The 18,509-nt window shown below is 38.7% G+C and overlaps 1 protein-coding gene across 5 annotated transcripts in view; it reads left to right on the forward strand.

Moving 5' to 3' along the window:
• The window catches only part of ttc28 (tetratricopeptide repeat domain 28), a 751,433-nt gene that overhangs the window by 543,047 nt on the left and 189,877 nt on the right, over nt 1–18,509 (forward strand). For all 5 annotated transcript variants that reach the window (XM_060843565.1, XM_060843568.1, XM_060843566.1 and 2 more), the window contains 4 exons: nt 9,190–10,531; nt 15,786–16,309; nt 17,278–17,387; nt 17,994–18,123. In XM_060843565.1, coding sequence (XP_060699548.1) covers nt 9,190–10,531; nt 15,786–16,309; nt 17,278–17,387; nt 17,994–18,123 — 2,106 coding nt within the window. The remainder of the gene's footprint in view (nt 1–9,189; nt 10,532–15,785; nt 16,310–17,277; nt 17,388–17,993; nt 18,124–18,509) is intronic.

Genomic DNA, 18,509 nt, shown 5'->3' on the forward strand with positions numbered 1-18,509 from the left:
ATGGCAACCCTGAATCTGATATTTCAATAACACTCAGGCTGCTCATTAAAAAATAATAAAGCAGTGATTTATAAAATGAGTCCAGTGCCAACTATTTGCTGTTCATTGCATCTTTGGCAGCGCAGTCTACATTTGTCAAAACTTGCAGGGAGGGGAGATTTAGAAACAAAAAATTGTTTTTACGTTTATTGAGTGAGAACAGTCTTTTACAAGGATACTTAATGCTGAGAATAACAAGACTAAATATTTATGTTGTTTTACAGAAGAACAGAACAGTTCAGCATTTTAAAATGTTAAAGTACGGCTGGATGACCTTCATGTCAGGAATGGCACGTTCCTGTTCAAGGATTATATGGTTGCCAAGAGCAACTAGAAAAAACACTAAGCGAATTGAGACCAAATGTATAGAACGCAGAATAGTAAGTTATTAATGAGGAAAAGAATTAAGCTTTTCCTGCTTAATAACAGATTTGAGAAAGATTTGCTTATTGTTTAATTTACACAGCTCTGGGAGTGATTAGGGAGTCCCACTTAATTGTTAGTTTAACCACAGCATGCATGGCATACTGCTATTGTCATGAGTTTACATGAAGGTCCCTAAAATATGTTTATTGTCATATTTAAATTAGTACCAACCGCATGTTGATCAGATACCGCGAATATATTTGAGCAGAATATTTGGCGGGACATTACAAAATGTAGCCAAATAAAAGCAAAATATAGCAGATGTTAGAAAACTGAAATAAAAATAGAAGATGCAGGAGAAACTCAGTAGGTTTGTCAGCATCCTCTACATGAAAAAAGTTGCCCCTTAAGTCTCTTTTATATCTTTCCCCTCTCACCCTAAACCTGTGCCCTCTAGTTCTGGACTCCTCCAGCCCAGGGAAAAGACTTTGTCTATTTATCCTATCCATGCTCCTCATGATTTTGTAAACCCCAGAGCCTCTGATGCTCCAGGGAAAATAGCCCAAGCCGATTCAACCTTTCCCTATAGCTCAAATTCTCCAACCCTGGCAACATCCTTGTAAATATTTTCTGAACCCTTTCAAGTTTCACAATATCTTTCCGATAGGAAGGAGACGCAATATTCCAACAGTGGCCTAACCAATGTCCTGTACAGCTGCAACATGACCTCCCAACTCCCGTACTCAACACTGTGACCAATAGAGGAAAGCATACCAAATGCCTCCTTCACTATCCTATCTACCTGCGACTCCACTTTCAAGGAGTTATGAACCTGCATTCCAAGGTCTCTTTGTTCAACAACACTCCCTAGGACCTTACCATTAAGTGTATAAGTCTTGCGAAGATTTGCTTTCCCAAAATGCAGCACCTCGCATTTATCTAAATTAAATTCCACCTGCCACTTCTCAGCCCATTGGTCCATCTGATCATGATCTCGTTGTATTCTGGGATGACCTTCTTCGCTGTCCACTACATCTCAACAGCAATCATCTGTGAGAACACCATCAAAAATCACATGCCATCCTGACCTCGCCATGTGTCCTTTGCTACCTACCTTTGATTATTTCTTCCCATTCAATAAGCCTAAGTTCTTTACCTAACACCACTGTGGTAGCGCCATGGTTCTAGAACTGGGCTTGTTCAAGGAGCATATCAGTAGAGCTGGCAATTCAGCTCCTCAAGTTTGTTCTACCATCCAACTGGATCATGGCTGATCTATATCTCAATTCCATTTATGTATCTTTGTTCCATTTTCTTTGTTTTTTTTCTAGTAAAACTCTATTGATCTGAGCCTTTAAGCCTCAAATTCATGCAGATTCACAGCCTTTTGGAAAGAGAATTTCCGATTTCCTCAACCTTTTGTCTGAAAAATACTTGCTAGTTTTGTTCCACAATGGTCTGGCTCTTGAGTATTATGTTCTCGACATTTCCAGCAAAGGGAATCATGTCTCTGTTTTCCTTATTGAATCATTTTAAATTCATCTAATAGATCATCTCACTAACTTATAAAGCCAGTGGAATCGGTATTAAACTTATGGAACCTATATATTAATCTTACCTGAGTAAATCTAAATGATACCTTTCAAGGCCAATGTATCTTTTCTGGGGTCCTGTCCCTAAATTGAACACATTCTGTCTAGATAACTGTGGTTCCCCAAGTTCCTGTGAATTTTGATATTGGAGGCACTCCAATTCACATGGCCTCCTCTTTCATTTGTTGCTGTTCTGCTAAAACTCCATGAAATCTACAGTTAGAGAATAGTTTCTGGCAACTTAGCAGGAAATAATCATCTAGCTTTTTGTAATGTGTGAATAAAAATATTCCAGGTGTGGAAATAAAATCTGTTCAAGAAAAAGCTCAGTATATATGAAGCATTGAAAAATAAACTTTTCACACAACTATCAAACCAATTTCCAAAGTCTATTCCCAATAAGAGACCCATCACACAAGTTGTCATAAGAAGGAGACAGAGCGCACTCCCGAAATACCACAAGCCTGGCTTTTGCAATAATTTAATTTGGAGATTCCTATTCTTGATGGTAGTATTTCACACATGCCTGACTGGCCTAAAACAAGTCCCATGACAGTGAAGTTCATTGCAGCGATATGCTTGGCTGAATATTTGCAACTCTCTTGTATTTGGCCTAAATGAGTGTCATTGGGCTGTTTAACCATGGGTGATATTGGAGCTGGATTTTATTTCTGGCTTATGAGATCCATACATACACTTTGCAGCAGGGAAGTTTGCTGTTGTCCAACATCAGAAACTCTGGCTGAATTTTCTTTTCCTATCACTGAGGTACCACAACTGCTGCCCGGCTTGAACTAATGCAGCAAATGTAAAGAATTTGCAATCAATTTAACACATCATTACCTGTTCAGGGACTTCCAAAGATATTTGACATAAAACTGGAGTAAGTCAAAAATCAACATTCCTATGTAAGTCAACATGACAGGTGGTTCTGTGAGCAAGCTGCAATAAACGCTTACATGGCACATTATCGATGCAAGTTGAGGAAGAGGTATTGGTCAGGACAGTGGAGGAATTTGACCAACCTGTGTAGATTTTTACTATCCACCTGAAGATAGGCTACAAAATCCTGGTTTAGTGTTTCATCTGAACCATGCGATGTTCTCAGTCATTTTCCTTCATTTTAGATTCTGTGCTAAAGTGCTCTTGATAAGTTTGAACTCTCAAATTTGACACTTACCTATGTCAACCACACTAAGACAAACAACTCGTGAACCAACAATATTTGATTTATCAAATCGAGAGAATGATAAAGCAGTATGGATTACATTACAATGGTCGTATCAACATAAATATGAAAGAAACCCAGGAATGGGAGCATTGGGAGAGAGAGTGACATATCGAACAGCTTGATATTCCCACTTCTGACGCACTTTATTTCCTTTTTTTTTGTTAGACCATTAAATCACTTTATTGTAGCCTGTTTCATGAGGTTTGCATATTGTGTTCAGGGATGATAGTTCCCTTCACTGCAGCACATCTCTGCTGTGAATTATTTGTAGGATTCAAATTCTTTACAAAGTTTTCTGTATAATTTGAGGGCTAAGCTATTGGAAACGTTAATTAGAAACTTACCTAAGATGATTTATGCACCCGGCTCAGCATGTAGGCTTCACCTCAATTACTCACATTTGTCCACTATCTGAGGCTGATATGACTTTGTTAGACTATTTTGCTCCATCAAGTATTCTCCCCCATGTCTATCAACCTGCTGCCAAGGCAATAAGTGGAGTTGGCATTGAGCTGAGTTGGACACACTGATATCTTTCACTGACAAAGCAATTGATAGTTGTAGATTATGAGTGAAACAGAATAGAGTAAGATAATACTCTTTGTGATTTAAAACTTCAAAGACGTAAAAGAACATTTTCATTTTTCCCTTAAAAACTTGTGGATCTCAAACCGGTGGTCATTCGCCATTGTTTTCAGAATTATCTCACATTTAAGATTTTAACCATCATTTCACTGAAGTAATGAGGAATGTGAAGAATGTCACTTGGATGTCCAAAGGACTTGAAGAAACCTATTGGTTTGCTTCCACGCTGTAGGGGATTTTATGATTCTATTCTGTTACACTATGGATTGAGCAATTTGTTTTGCTTACTGAATGACTGGCTAAAAACTAACTTGAACAATTTTGATTTGGTTGATTTATAATGTTTAGTGATTTTTGAGTGGCTTTTCCTATATATTGAATGATTTAAATTTAGTTTTGGACTGGTTACCAATTGATTAATATGAAATTGATTTGATCAGCGCATTTAAATTTTGTCCTGCAGATTGTTATGCCCTTGAGGTGTGACAATGCAGATGCAAGTTTCATAGTTAAGTGGATGTTTCACATGCAACAAGAGCGCATGAGTCAATAAAGAGATGTTGAGGATTATAATAAACTATCTAACAGCTGAAATGCAAGAGATATATAACAAGACAGTGACCAATAATGAGAAGTAAAAGTGCATTTATACTCCAGCGTTAGGGGAGATTCAGCCCATTGAGTGATAATATTCCCCCTGAATTACTTTCTTCCTCTCTCACTGCTATTGTAAATCAATTTTTCCTTCATATTGCCAAGCTCTGACAAGCAATACAGTATTGAAGTAGCAAGATTATTTTCAGCATTAACTGATAAAGAATTTTTTTCGTTCTATTTGTTGAATCATGGAACTTGATATTCACAGTAGTGCCATGATTCATTGTGAAAGAGATTGTATTCTTGGCCAAAAAAAGCCCCTTTGGGTTTTTAATAATTTCAATGGTGGCCAATTGCTTCTGAACACTGCAGACTTGCAGTGTAATAGGAAGTGCTTGTTGGTTCTTTACCTGAAGAGCAATCATTGTTAAAACTAAAACTTAAGAAAGATATCCTTATAATAATTATATCATTATAATGTAGGGTATACTGATCAAAGCTTAGTTCTTTTTGCATTGTTGCTGTGAACATAGAGCAATAGGAAATATCCGCTTTTCACCAAGATTTCCTCAGCTTCCTTAAGCTCTTGATACTGCAACATTCAGCTGGAAAGAGATCGATGCTTTTTCCCCCTGTTTTTGAATAAGCTCAAATTTCTTTCTGCTTTTTTGGAAAATTAAAGAGCAAACAGTAAAATCAGCATGGCCAGTGGATAAAATGGACTTGAGTGGCTCAGATTTCCAGCGGCTTGAAAATGGGACTGTAATGTGGTTGAAAAGCTGCTAAATTAATAGCAGCTGTCTAATGCTGACTGTATTACGGAGGCCCCATAAGCATGTGCCATCACATACCTACTGTACAATCCATATAAAAGATCGTGCGGCTCTGACTCTTGTGTTTTTCCCCCTCCCCAAAGAAGAAACTCAGGCAGAATTCAATTAACAGGCAATTCAAGATTGGAATTATAAATCATTCGGCAAGGCTCAAATTTGAAAAGACATGCCAAATTTCTATTTTTTTTAATGCAGTAATTTGCCTCCTTTGGTTTAAAGCTACATTGTTGATTAGATTAATCCAGCTTGGCCTCAGTCTGAATAAATATACAGAATCCATCCAAGTCCGTGAGAGAATTGTGCAGACTTAAACGCAGAGTGCACCACTTCATGGTGCTGCAGTGTGTTGCTTATGATTTCACTTTTAGTGATCAGTGCTCCAAACGATGTTCTTGGTCTGTCGTGTTAGCACTCAGAATCAAATGCTCACTCAGCTTGTTTTAGACTGGACAGTTTGGTTTCAGGAATAGTTGCTTGGAAAATATGGATAAGCATAAGCAAACACCATGTTCTGCTGCCTCTTTTGCAAATATGTATTATGCTCTTCCTTTAGAAGATGCATTGCTTCTATCCAGTTTTTGTTATTGAACAAACAGTCTAATGCCAGCTACTCAGATGAATGTCACTCACTTTTGCCTGCAGTATTTATCACAGCAGTCAGGGCATTTGCTGATTTATTTTCTTGCTGTGGTTGCAATTTTCTGTAGAGCTCCCTGCTGCAGTATGAGGTTATTTACATGGTGATCCATTGTCATACCTGACTGTTTAAAGAACACTCCCAATATGGGACATTGCTGTTATTCTTGATGTTCTTTGGTCATATTGGGAAGCTGATAAAGAAGGTAAAAGCACGTGGGATCCAGAGTAACTTGGCAAGTTGGATCTGAGCTTGGCTTAGTGGCAGGAGACAGAGGTTCTTGTTGGAAGGCTGTTGAGGGTGGATGATAAGTAAGTTTGTGAATGACACCAAGATTGGCTGAGTGGTTGACAGTGAGGAGGAATGTCTCAGGTTATAGCAGGATATAAAAGGAATGGGCAGATGGAATATAACCCTGACAAATGCGAGGTGATGCATTTTGGACGAAGTTGCAAGTCAAGGAAGTACTCTGAGTAGCAGGACACGAGGAAGCTTTGAAGAACAGAGGGATCTTGGGCACTGTTCACTGATTCCTGAGGATAGCAGGACAGGTTTTATAGGGTAGTTAAGAAGACATAAAGGATGATTGCCTTTATCAGCCTGGGCATCAATTATAAGAGCAGGGAGATTGTTGGAATCTTGGTTAGGCCACAACTGGAGGACTGGGCACAATTCTGATCACTATACTTTCAGAATGATGCAATTGCACTGGAGAGAATACAAAGAAGGTTGATCAGAATGTCACCTGGAATGGAGCATTGAAGAGAGGCTGAACAAGCTCGGGTTATTTTCTTTGGAGCAGAGAAAGTTGAGGGGAAACAATAGAGGTGTATAAGACTGGAGGTTGTATAGAAAGCCGCTGTTCCCCTTACTGAAAAGGTTAAGAACAAGGGGCATTCTTTTTAAAGTGAATGGCAGGACGTTTACAAAGAAGTTAAGGAAAACTGTTTCCACCTGGAGTGTGGTGGCATTTGGAATGTACTACCTGAAAGGGGAGTTGAGATGGGAAAGTTCACCATGTTTAAAAAGTACTTGGATGAACACTTGAAGTGTCATAACATTCAAGCCTATGGATCTGGTGTGACAAAGTAGGACGAGCATAGGATGTAGTTAGTACAGACTCAGTGGGCTCAAAGGCCTTCTCTTTACTAAATGGTTCTATGACATTTTTGGTCATATTATGACACTGCCCTGTAAATGTGTCAGTCTGTAGTAGTGTGCGTATTTGCCCCACAGTGATGAGTACAGATGAAGAGTGCAACTGTTAGTCTCTTGGTGAATTGTGAACACGCTTATGCTCTATGGTTGTACTGGGATGCTGATAAAGTAAGTCAAAGGACATGGGATCCGGGATAAATTGGCTGGGAGTTTAGTTTTGAATCTTCCTCTCCTCATAGATAGGCTGTTGAAAAGCCAGGTAGCTATGACTTCTTTCCACATGACTTCATTTCCCTCCAGATACCAGAGTGAACTTAACTCCACCTCCAAATTTCCATTCCATAATTGACTGTCTGGATAGGCTTGATATCGAACGTATACTAGAGTTTCCCGAGTACCCTATGCCAGAATGTTTCTTCAGACCCCGAACTCTACTTGTTCTGAAAGCTTGGCATGCTAAGTTTTTTATTCAGTGTTATATTAATCAAAACCCAACAAGAGATCAAAGATTCAATTTGATATCTTTACCAAGTTAGTTATAATCAGCTGAGGAAATGAGGGGGTCAGTTGCATCCAGTTTCTGCTCAATGAGCAATTGTTTGGAAAATTTAAGTGAGGCTCCTAATCCAGATGATTATCCAACTAATCCTGCTGGGAACGTGTGTCTAGTAGTTGGCTCAGGATCTGATTGGATTCAACTTTGATGGCCTTCACAGTTGAATGATCAAATAGCATACATTGTCTGTGCTCTATCAGAAATAATGGGCACTTGGGCAAGTTATTGGGCAATGCCTACAGCTGTTCTTATGGGAAGGGAACTAAATAAAACCTTAGTGTAACATTGTCCTTGTAAAGCAGTTGAGCCTGAGCAATTTGGGCCTAACTGAGCCCCTTCGTTATTTAAAAAAAAGTCTTTATTTGGCCAGTTTTGTTCATATCATTTACAGCAGTTTGATGACATGGAAAAATCTGGTGAATAGTAATGGAAAATATTGGAAATGTATACCAGGTCACTCAGCATCTGAAAGAAAGGCAGGTTGATATTTCTTGTGAAAGTCTCTATTCAAAAACATTGACCTGTGTGTTTTCTTTAACACGCTCATTGGCCTATTTGGGCATTTTCTTTTGGATTGCTTCTGTTTTTATTCTTGGCCACAATGTGTGGTATTGAATCTGAAACTGCTGCTTTGTTTTGACACCAAGATTTCTGCTTCTTTTTCAACTTGGAAAGTTTTGTTTCAGTAACAGAAATGTTAATGTGTGCCAGAAAGAATTGCACCTCTGTGGTGAGACCATTGTGGACAGGAATTTCCTGTCCCATGCACATCCTGGACTGGGGATTTCTTGAATTCATTTTGGAGGTGATCATAACAGGAGGTTAGAGATATTGTCCAGAGAGAGAGTTATTGACTGTACAGGCAGAGATTCAGCTGCATTAGAGTTTTAATTAATCCTGATTTCCTCTTTAAACCTCAGTTATGTACAGTATTGCTATTATAATTACACAGAAAGAAAATTTCACATTTCACTCTTATCAGGCATGGTATGTCCTACTTGTGTTAATCAATCAACTTTTAAATTAGATTCCTTACAGAATGGAAACAGGTCTTTTGGCCCAACAAGTCCACACTAACCCTCCTGAAGAGTAACCCACCCAAACCCATTCCCCTAACTATATTTACCCCTGACGAATACACCTAACACTGTTAGGAGTTTAGCATGGCCAATTCATCTGACCTGCACATCTTTGGACTGTGGGAGGAAACCGGAGCACCCAGAGGAAACCCATGCAGACACTGGACGAATGTGCATACTCCACACAGACAGTCGCCTGAGATGGGAATCAAACCTGGGTCCCTGGTGCTATGAGGCAGCAGCAACTTTTATCTGTAAATGTTGTAATTCCAACTGTAGAAAAGGAAGATAGATAAGGAACATTTGCAGTGAGAATTATAAAAGACGATGGAGTACACGTGAGGAACCATAAATGCTAATCATAAATTATAACAGGAGAACTGCAAAGCAGTGGTTGAAAATTCAAACTTCAATTAGATAGTGCTGTGTGCAGTGTTTAAGAAGGATAATTAAATGTCTGAGTTGCTTAAAGTTCATTACTAGCTAACCAGTCCTATTTGTGATTTTGTTGATTAGGTATAATACACCAGATGAAAGGAGATTATGAAAGTGCACTGAAACTCCACAAGACTCACCTCTCCATTGCTCAGGAGCTCAATGATTATGCTGCACAAGGAAGAGCCTATGGGAATATGGGTAATGCCTATAATGCCTTGGGAATGTATGATCAAGCAGTGAAGTACCACCGCCAGGAGTTGCAGATCTCCATGGAAGTTAATGACCGGGCATCGCAAGCATCAACCCATGGTAACCTCGCTGTTGCCTACCAGGCTCTGGGTGCCCATGATAGGGCTTTGCAGCACTATCAAAACCATTTAAACATAGCACGAGAGTTACGGGATATACAAAGTGAAGCTCGGGCACTTAGCAACCTAGGTAACTTCCACTGTTCAAGAGGAGAGTTTATCCAGGCTGTTCCATATTATGAACAATATCTGCGCTTGTCTCCTGACCTACAAGACATGGAGGGAGAAGGAAAAGTATGTCACAACCTTGGCTATGCTCATTACTGTCTGGGAAACTACCAAGAGGCTGTGAAATATTACGAACAAGATTTAGCTCTAGCCAAGGACTTGCACGATAAACTTAGTCAGGCAAAGGCCTACTGTAATTTGGGCCTCGCATTTAAAGCCCTTGGTAATTACGCTAAAGCGGAAGAAAGTCAGAAGTATGTCCTATCATTAGCCCAGTCCCTAAACAACTCTCAAGCCAAATTTAGAGCTTTAGGCAACCTTGGTGATATCTTTGTGTGCAAGAAAGATGTGAACGGTGCTGTTAAGTTCTATGAACAGCAGTTGACTTTGGCTCATCAAGTTAAAGACCGGAAGCTTGAAGCCAGTGCTTATGCCGCACTGGGTACTGCATACAGACTAATACAGAAATACGACAAAGCATTAGGATATCATACACAAGAGCTTGAGGTCTATCAAGAACTGAGTGACTTGCTGGGCGAATGTAAAGCACATGGCCACCTTGCAGCAGTCTACATGGCACTTGGTAAATATACCATGGCCTTCAAATGTTACGAAGAACAGTTGGAGTTGGGACAGAAGCTAAAAAATCCCAATATTGAGGCACAAGTTTATGGCAACATGGGAATCACCAAAATGAACATGAATGTAGTGGAAGATGCTATTGGCTACTTTGAGCAGCAGCTCGCTACACTGCAGCAGTTGAGTGGCAATGATGCAGTTCTGGATAGAGGACATGCCTATGGAAATCTGGGAGATTGCTATGAAGCATTAGGAGATTACGAGGAAGCTGTCAAATATCATGAGCAGTACTTATCAGTGGCTCAGAGTTTAAATCGAATGCAAGAACAAGCCAGAGCCTATCGGGGACTTGGGAATGGGCATCGGTAAGTACTAAACTGAATGTGATCTACGTTTGTTCAATGTGTGTATATTTGTGCATATGTATCGCTCCCTGCATTTTCCATACATATTAGATGTTGTTACTATTTAATCACTGGGAAGAAATAAAATACTTCAGATTTATAAAATTTCCTAAATTAAACTTAAATTACTCTAAATACATTTGGTTTCAGACCATCTGCAGAAATAACTTAATTCAGTTTGGAAAAAAAAGTGAATAAGTGTCTGTGCTAATCATTTAAATGCAGTAAATGAGGAGTCAGATCAAAGGAAAGCCAAAAGAGCTTTATACCTTACTATATTGCAGTTAGCATATCACATTGACACACTTGTATTACTGCTATTCCTTGGGCTGAAATTGAATCCTATAAAAAACATATGCCTGTCATTACAGAATGCACACTGTTGGGGAAAAAGTGGGTGGGGTGCCAGGTTTTTGAAATGCTTCTGCCATTTCATGCATGGAGCCATTCAGCACAGATTCAAGATGTCTCTTGGGTCTCCACAATTAGAGTGGATTTTATGATGGCATTGAGATTGGGTTAATGTACCATTAATTGCCCTCTTCAGGGTTTCATTTGGTGACAGATTGGGGATTGCCTTCCAATCCCTAACTTAATTGGAGAAGGGGCAGGAAATTTGTGGAGACCTCACCTGCTACTCTCTCACTTGGTCATTACCAAATTTTGCTATGGGCACAAGACATGACCTTAGATTTGCTTACTCTGGGCCAGGCAGTATAGAAGGTTTGAGTTCTAAAGAAAGGCTGGATAGGCTGGGACTTCTTTCACTGGGGCAGAGGAGGTTGAGAGGTGACCTGATAGAAGTAAAATAATGAGAGTTATAGATAGAGTTGATGGAGTTGCCTTTTCCTTAGAATGGGGAATTTCAAGACTTCAGGGCACATTTTTAGGGTGAAAGGAGAGAGACTTAAAAAAGACGTAAGAGGCAATATTTTTACACAGTGTGGTTCGAGTGTGGAATGAACTTCCTGAGGAAGTGGTGGATGTGGGTACACTTACAACATTTAAAAGACATTTGGATGGATACATGAATAGAAAAGGTTGGAAGGACATGGGCCAGTAGCAGGCAGTTGGGACTAGTTGAGTTTGGCATTATGTTCGGCATGGACTGGTTGGACCAAAGGGTCTGTTTCTGTGCAATATGACTCTATGACTGATATGCCTACGCTGGAGTTTGTATGTGTGAATGTTGGAAAAAAACAAGATTGAATTTCACTGTGTTGTCTGTTTTAATGGAATAAACTTCCAACACTTGATATCTCATTCCATGCATGAAGTATTAATGGTGGGTAGGAATTGGCATTTGTTGAAGAATACTCCTTAAAAGAATCAGGTCCCTTCAAATTAAAAGGGAGAAAGTTGAAAAGTCCAAATGATGGCTGCAAATCTTTGAATAATTTCTTCATAATTCGAAGTCTATCCAATCTCAAATAACATTTTTAAGGATTAGAATTTCATTCAATTACATGATCTTTGGAAGGGGTGTAAGAGGATGCAAACTGCAAGATAGATTATTAATAGAGGGAAAAGCCTGCAGATAAATTGGCATTCCTCAACTTTAACCCATTATTCCATTGCTCAGAGAGAAGCAGATATAAGAAATTTGGTTTCCCTATTTGACTGTGTAATTATTTTCAGTCTTTTCCTTTAGGATGTTCCCATGCACAATTTCTGTTTGCTTCCCTGGCTGACAATGGGCAACCTTGGAACACTTTTTGACACTGGCTGACATCATTTCCACCATAATGGCTGCCCATTTCAGCATCTGTAACATGGCTTTTCTTTGCAAGTGCTTCAGTTTATTTGCTTTTGAAACCATCATCAATGCTTTTGTTCCTCTCAGGCTCAGCTCTCCTGGCTGGCTTTCCGTCTTCCACACTTCAGAATGTAGGTTAGGATACTGGCTGCTGTGGAGGAGAGCCAGATTCTGTCATGGAGACAAGAGAAACCAGTCTCATTAACAGAACAGAAGTGAGAAGGAATTCTTAGCTGTATTCATGTTCTGCACTGGGCCATGATTGAGATAATCAGTCCTGTTAAAGTCTCAGTCCTGACTGGGTATTACATCAATAATTAATCTTTTGAAGGTTAACACAAGAGAGATCACATATTCAACAGCATTTCCACCCACATGTTTTTCTGACAGGAACTTTTCAGTGCATGGCATTTCTAAACATCAAAAATTCAATTGGAGCTGCAGATCGAATTCACTTGCAACCTAATTTTCCTTAATCTTCACACATGAGCATGAAATTAGATTATTCTAATTGAGAGGATTATTCTAATTAGATTAGATTATTCTAATTGAGAGGAAGCAGTATAGAGTGAAAGTGCTATTTTTCTTGTTGCATTGCACTATTCATAATGGAGGCATTTACTGTTTAAAGATGGCCCCAGCTGTGACACATTATTTGTAGTATTTGATTACAAAGGTATTTTGTAATTCTTCTGAGTAATATTTCCCTCTGGAGATTATTTTAACTGGATAGTCTATGAATAATGAAGGCCAGCAGGAAGAAGTAAAACAATTGGAGTTGTATTGCTGTGCAGTCCAACTGCAGGTAGCTCAGAGCATGGAGTGAAGTGCTGTCAGCAGCTTGTGATTCATCAGTTGCTTTGGTTTTGGAAACCAACTGTTGAAATTTATTGTTTTGCAATTTTGTGCAATGCAGTCTTGTTATTGGGCAACTGATTGACCTCAGAGCATCACTGAATGTTACTGTATGGCTCACAGATATGCCTCAACAACAAAGCTCTGTCACAAGTTAGCAGGATTACCTTCCTGACTGACTGACTCTATAACAGTGCACCTTTGTCACTGTGACTGATTAGCCCTTAAGAGTGCAGTACGGTCATAGTAGAGTCCTATGTCTGGCTGACACTACAACAGCCTGCTTGTGTTGCTGGACCAATTGACTGATCCTCCAATAGTACAGCCCTGTCATAGTGTGACTGACAGGCAGGGACCCTGATCTAAATCACTCTAGCATATCCTATTACTGTAAGCCCACCTATCTATTTATATTAGTGGCATTCATGCAGGTCTGTAATTTAACACAAGTTCAAAAACTTGCAGGCACAATTGGTTATCTTGTTTTCTATAACATAACAGTTCTGTTACAATGATCATTTAATATTGAAGAAATAATTTAACCAGTTTTATCAAAGAATAGCATAGCTGCTATATGTGACATCACTTAATGTTCTGTGAGTTACTTGAGTCACTGGTAAGAATTAATCTTTGGTGACTGGCATTTATAAATGATTATTAAGATATAACGCTGAGTGAAGCAGAGCTTGAGGAAAGTATTGAGTATCCAACTGTAACTGAATAATTGTTATGAAAAGAAAAGGTTAGAATGAATAATGACCGTGCTTGCTGGGGTAGAATGATTGAATTTTATATTAAAGGGTACATTGTGAGCAAATCCTCAATTATGTTCAAAGAGCAGTGATCGTCTTAGTCTAAATTTACGAAACTGAAATCTGGACTAAGTGCCCTTTCATTTGTCCCAACCTCCTGATGACCTCCAGATGTACAAGGTATGTTGAGCTGACAGCTTCCAATATGCTAGCCTGTGTTCACTGTTTCTTCTATTTTCACAAATTAAATTCATGCCATGACCTACATTGAAATGTCTCTAGTGACCAGCAAATATTATGATCTATCCACACTGTCATGTTTTAAGTACTGTTGTTGGTGTCAACCTGATGAAGCTTTTTTGGGAGGACTGACTGCTTTAGGTGTACATGTTCAGGTAATATAATGGGTTAGAAAATCATTGAAGACATGGCACGGCATGGTAGGAAATGAATGGGGCATTTAAAGGGGATATTAAATAGAAGCTCACTCACTGAAGGCATCAGTGTTTATGGCATCATCTGAGTGTTTCAGTCTGCCAGTGCCTGCATGATAAAAATGGTGATTGAGACCATAAAAGCCCGCAAGCCTGTAGATCTCCAAATGGTCACTGTCACCAGCAGAATACTGTCGTTGTCATGTGAACTTAACACGCTCACTTTCCAGACAAGAATGAAGTGTCATGGGGTGATCCAGAAATGTCAAGGTTGTAGAAGAATAAATCTAAGAGGCACTCAGACTGTGAAGAATAAAGTAGCTGTCTACTGTGAGCTATTTAAGTGTACAAATACACCCAATACTTTAAATTAACTATATTCCTGTTCATTTTTGTTTCTGAATAATCAGTCAGCTTTAACAATGATGTCAAACATGAAGAGTTATTAGAAAATTCAGAAAGGCAATGGATGTTAATAAGGAACAAACAGTTAGTTGACTATCATCACAAATGTAATGATAGTGTTGGACAGAATAATTGCCTTATGCTGTTCCTGTCTGAAACATTACATTGTTATGTAATAGCTTATTGGAGAAATACGCATTTTGGAATGTGGTGGAGTTTGTCTATGCCCAGGGCATTTTAATACGCTGAGCAGAAGGAAAATAAGAATCTCACAGAACTCTGAAATGTTGTGTTGTAAACATTTTATGATTTATTAAGTTTGTTTCTATATATCCCTAGGATATACAGAATACAGTTGCACAATAGCAAGCATTTAATTTCACAGTAAGTTTCACATGATAATGTCATATATCATGAGTCAAAGAATTGGAGTGGTTGAATCTCCTTTGTTTCAGTGTTAATTTTTAAATCTATTCAGTGTTTGCAGGTAAAGTGCAGTGAATATGTTAGAAGGAGCTTAAATCTGATTTTTCTGCAGATATTTCAAGAAATAACTTTTCAGGGAATCAGCAGGAAGTTTATCATGTGATATATTTTACAGTTTTATATTTTATGGGTTGGGCATGTAGAAGGTGCATTACCAGTGTTAGCTGCAGCAAAGTCAAAGGCTTATTGCTGTAAGCGCATTTCGGCTGCATGGGTAAACAGAAGATATTTTCACCATTGATTTTTGATGTTACATCTCACGTGTGCTTTGGTGCATCTATCACAGGTCTCCTGGTTTTTTTATATCTCTCTTGCATCCTTTGTAATTTTATGGCTCCTTTACACTAATTCTTCATTGTCAAATTCTTATTACCCAATCTCCTCAACATGAAAGTACATGAAATCAAATGAAACAATTGAAATGAAAAGGATATTCAAAATTACAAAAAAAAATCTGTTTTAAAATCTGACCATAAAAACTCGTTGATCCTACATGTTGTTTGAACTGAATTTGTTTATTTGCACAGGGCGATGGGGAACCTTCAGCAAGCTCTTGTGTGTTTTGAAAAGAGATTGGTAGTAGCCCATGAACTTGGAGAATCATCCAACAAAGCCCAAGCTTATGGGGAGCTTGGCAGCTTACACAGCCAGCTAGGAAACTATGAACAGGCCATTTCTTGCCTTGAACGCCAACTAAACATTGCCCGTGAGATGAAGAATCGAATTCTGGAGAGTGATGCTGCCTGTGGTCTTGGCGGAGTTTACCAACAGATGGCGGAATATGAAACTTCACTGCAGTACCATCAGCTTGATTTAGAGATTGCAGAGGAAACCAATAACCCTACATGTCAAGGTCGTGCCTATGGTAACCTCGGATTGACCTATGAATCTTTGGGAAATTATGAACGAGCTGTAATGTATCAGGAGCAGCATCTGAGTATTGCTGCCCAGATGAATGACTTAGTGGCCAAAACTATTGCATACAGCAGCCTCGGGAGAACACACCATGCCTTACAGAACTACTCACAGGCTGTCATGTATTTACAGGAAGGTATGTGCTCTCGTTCATTTATATATGATCTCTGATGTTTTCTGTCTTAACACCTCTCCTTCTCCCAGGAAAGTAGAATATCTGATGCAATGCCCATTGATTTTGGTATTGCTATTTTTAAATTAACATTGCAAAATGTGTTCTCTAAGCAATTAATGACTCATCAAATTTGGTGGAGATTAAGAGCAACTTTAAATATGGTTTTGTCGCACCAACCTTGAATTTCCTGGAACCTTTTGTCATAAGTACAGAGAATCGGGTTGATTTTGTTTGAGGATATTTGCATCATTTCTGTTGAGACCATCATAAGCACAGTTTCCTTTGGTCTTTACTGTTTCTGAGATAAATGTGTGAAAACCCTTTGCTTTTCAGTTGTGTAGCTTCATGTCCCCATACATAACATTTACTTGAGTTTCCTATATTTATACTAGTATTGCACAATTCAGGCTTGTAAACTCAATATTTGGTTCAGCTTGGCCTTTGTGGACCCCACAACCTGGTTCCAGCTGGCAATGTCTGCAGATGATCTTTGGCAAAGTTAGTTCTTTTAAAATAGACTGCTCTGCAATGATGAAAGTGCTTTTGAGACATTGTAAATATATTCAATGAGTGAAATTGTTGCTTTGGTTTTAGATCATCTGCAAATTACAGTGAGAGATCCAGTGGAAATGAGAACTTCATCCAAATTCTCTGCACTATTTTAAATATTACAGTAGTGATTTTCCTTCAAGAAGACCTAATTTAGTTTCCTTTGTTTTTCTCATAGCGTAATGTTCTAAAATTCACATTCATGTATGTTGTTACAGAAATGTAAGTGCTTAATTTTCTTTTACGTGTGAATTAAATTTCTTCTGGTTCAGTTGTGACATCTTTTGGAATCTAAAATCTCCAATGCAAGTTAGTTTTCCAATTAGCACTTGGTAAATGCTTTGGTGGCGCCTCATGTAAGCTTCATCTTTCTTATTCAGGACTGAGGCTGGCAGAGCAGCTTGGCCGCAGAGAGGATGAGGCTAAAATTAGACATCGACTGGGCCTTTCGCTGTGGGTCAGCAGAAACCTTGAAGAGGCACAACACCAGGTACCTGACACTTACACCAAAGATGGATCATAACCTTTAGGGGTGGGGATTCCACAAACTGAGAGCCAAATTTTCAGAAGTCGTATTTACTTTTCATTTCTATTGCTTGTTCCTTTATATAAAAAAAGTAAAATTAACATCGTAAACAGGTTTTAATGCAATAAACACTTCGCAAATATTTGCTCCAACCTTTTATTGTTCAATCACAACTGATGTACCAGAGATTTTTAAAAGTCTATGTGAATTATATTCTGTTTATATAATCACAGGAAAATGAAAGGAAGGACAATATTAGTTGTTATCTGTGAATGCATGTAAGTCTCATAAAGCTCACAGTAATCTTTAAGACCTCAAGAAATGTTGGTCTTAATGTGTTACAGAAACACTTTGATATACATTCTATAGGCTGGAGCAATGGATGGTGAAGTTAGATGCTGTAACCTCTTCCCAATATATGGCTGACCAGAATTTCTTTTGAGTTTCCCACCTGCACATGTTGGAAGGATTCAACATACTTGTCTATGCCAATGAAAGATGCTTTGATGCACATACTCGGCTCATGGTAGATTACTTATAATATTCACTCAGCATCTTTTATCATTTCAGCTTTATAGAGCATCTGCCTTATTTGAAAATATACGTCATGAAGCACAGCATAGCACGGATTATAAGCTTTCATTGTTTGACCTTCAAACATCATCCTACCAAGCTTTACAACGTGTATTGGTTAGTCTGGGTAAGTAAAGTTCCAGAATGTCCCGAGTGGAATCAATTCCTGGCACACTGGCAAAGATTTTTTTTAATTATAAGACTTTTTTTAATTCTCAGGCAATAGCTAACAGTCAGTAAAAGTGAGCATGGCCTGGCCTGTGCCTTTACTGGGTCAGCACAGCATTCCTTGTGATATTTAGTTCAACACAATAAGGAAGCATTACTTTGCATGGTGCAGTGCAGCTGAGATTGGGACCAGTGGATCAGATAATACATAAATCCACATATCACTATGTGCCACCATGATTTGATAAATCCAGTGCAGGGCTCCACTCTGCTATCCTTAATAAGAAAACACCACTAAAACAAATTAATCTGCTTGTTCATTTCAATATCTTGTGGGACCTTCAT

The sequence above is a fragment of the Hemiscyllium ocellatum genome, chromosome 24 (genome assembly GCF_020745735.1).
Source record: "Hemiscyllium ocellatum isolate sHemOce1 chromosome 24, sHemOce1.pat.X.cur, whole genome shotgun sequence".
Lineage (NCBI taxonomy): Eukaryota > Metazoa > Chordata > Chondrichthyes > Orectolobiformes > Hemiscylliidae > Hemiscyllium > Hemiscyllium ocellatum.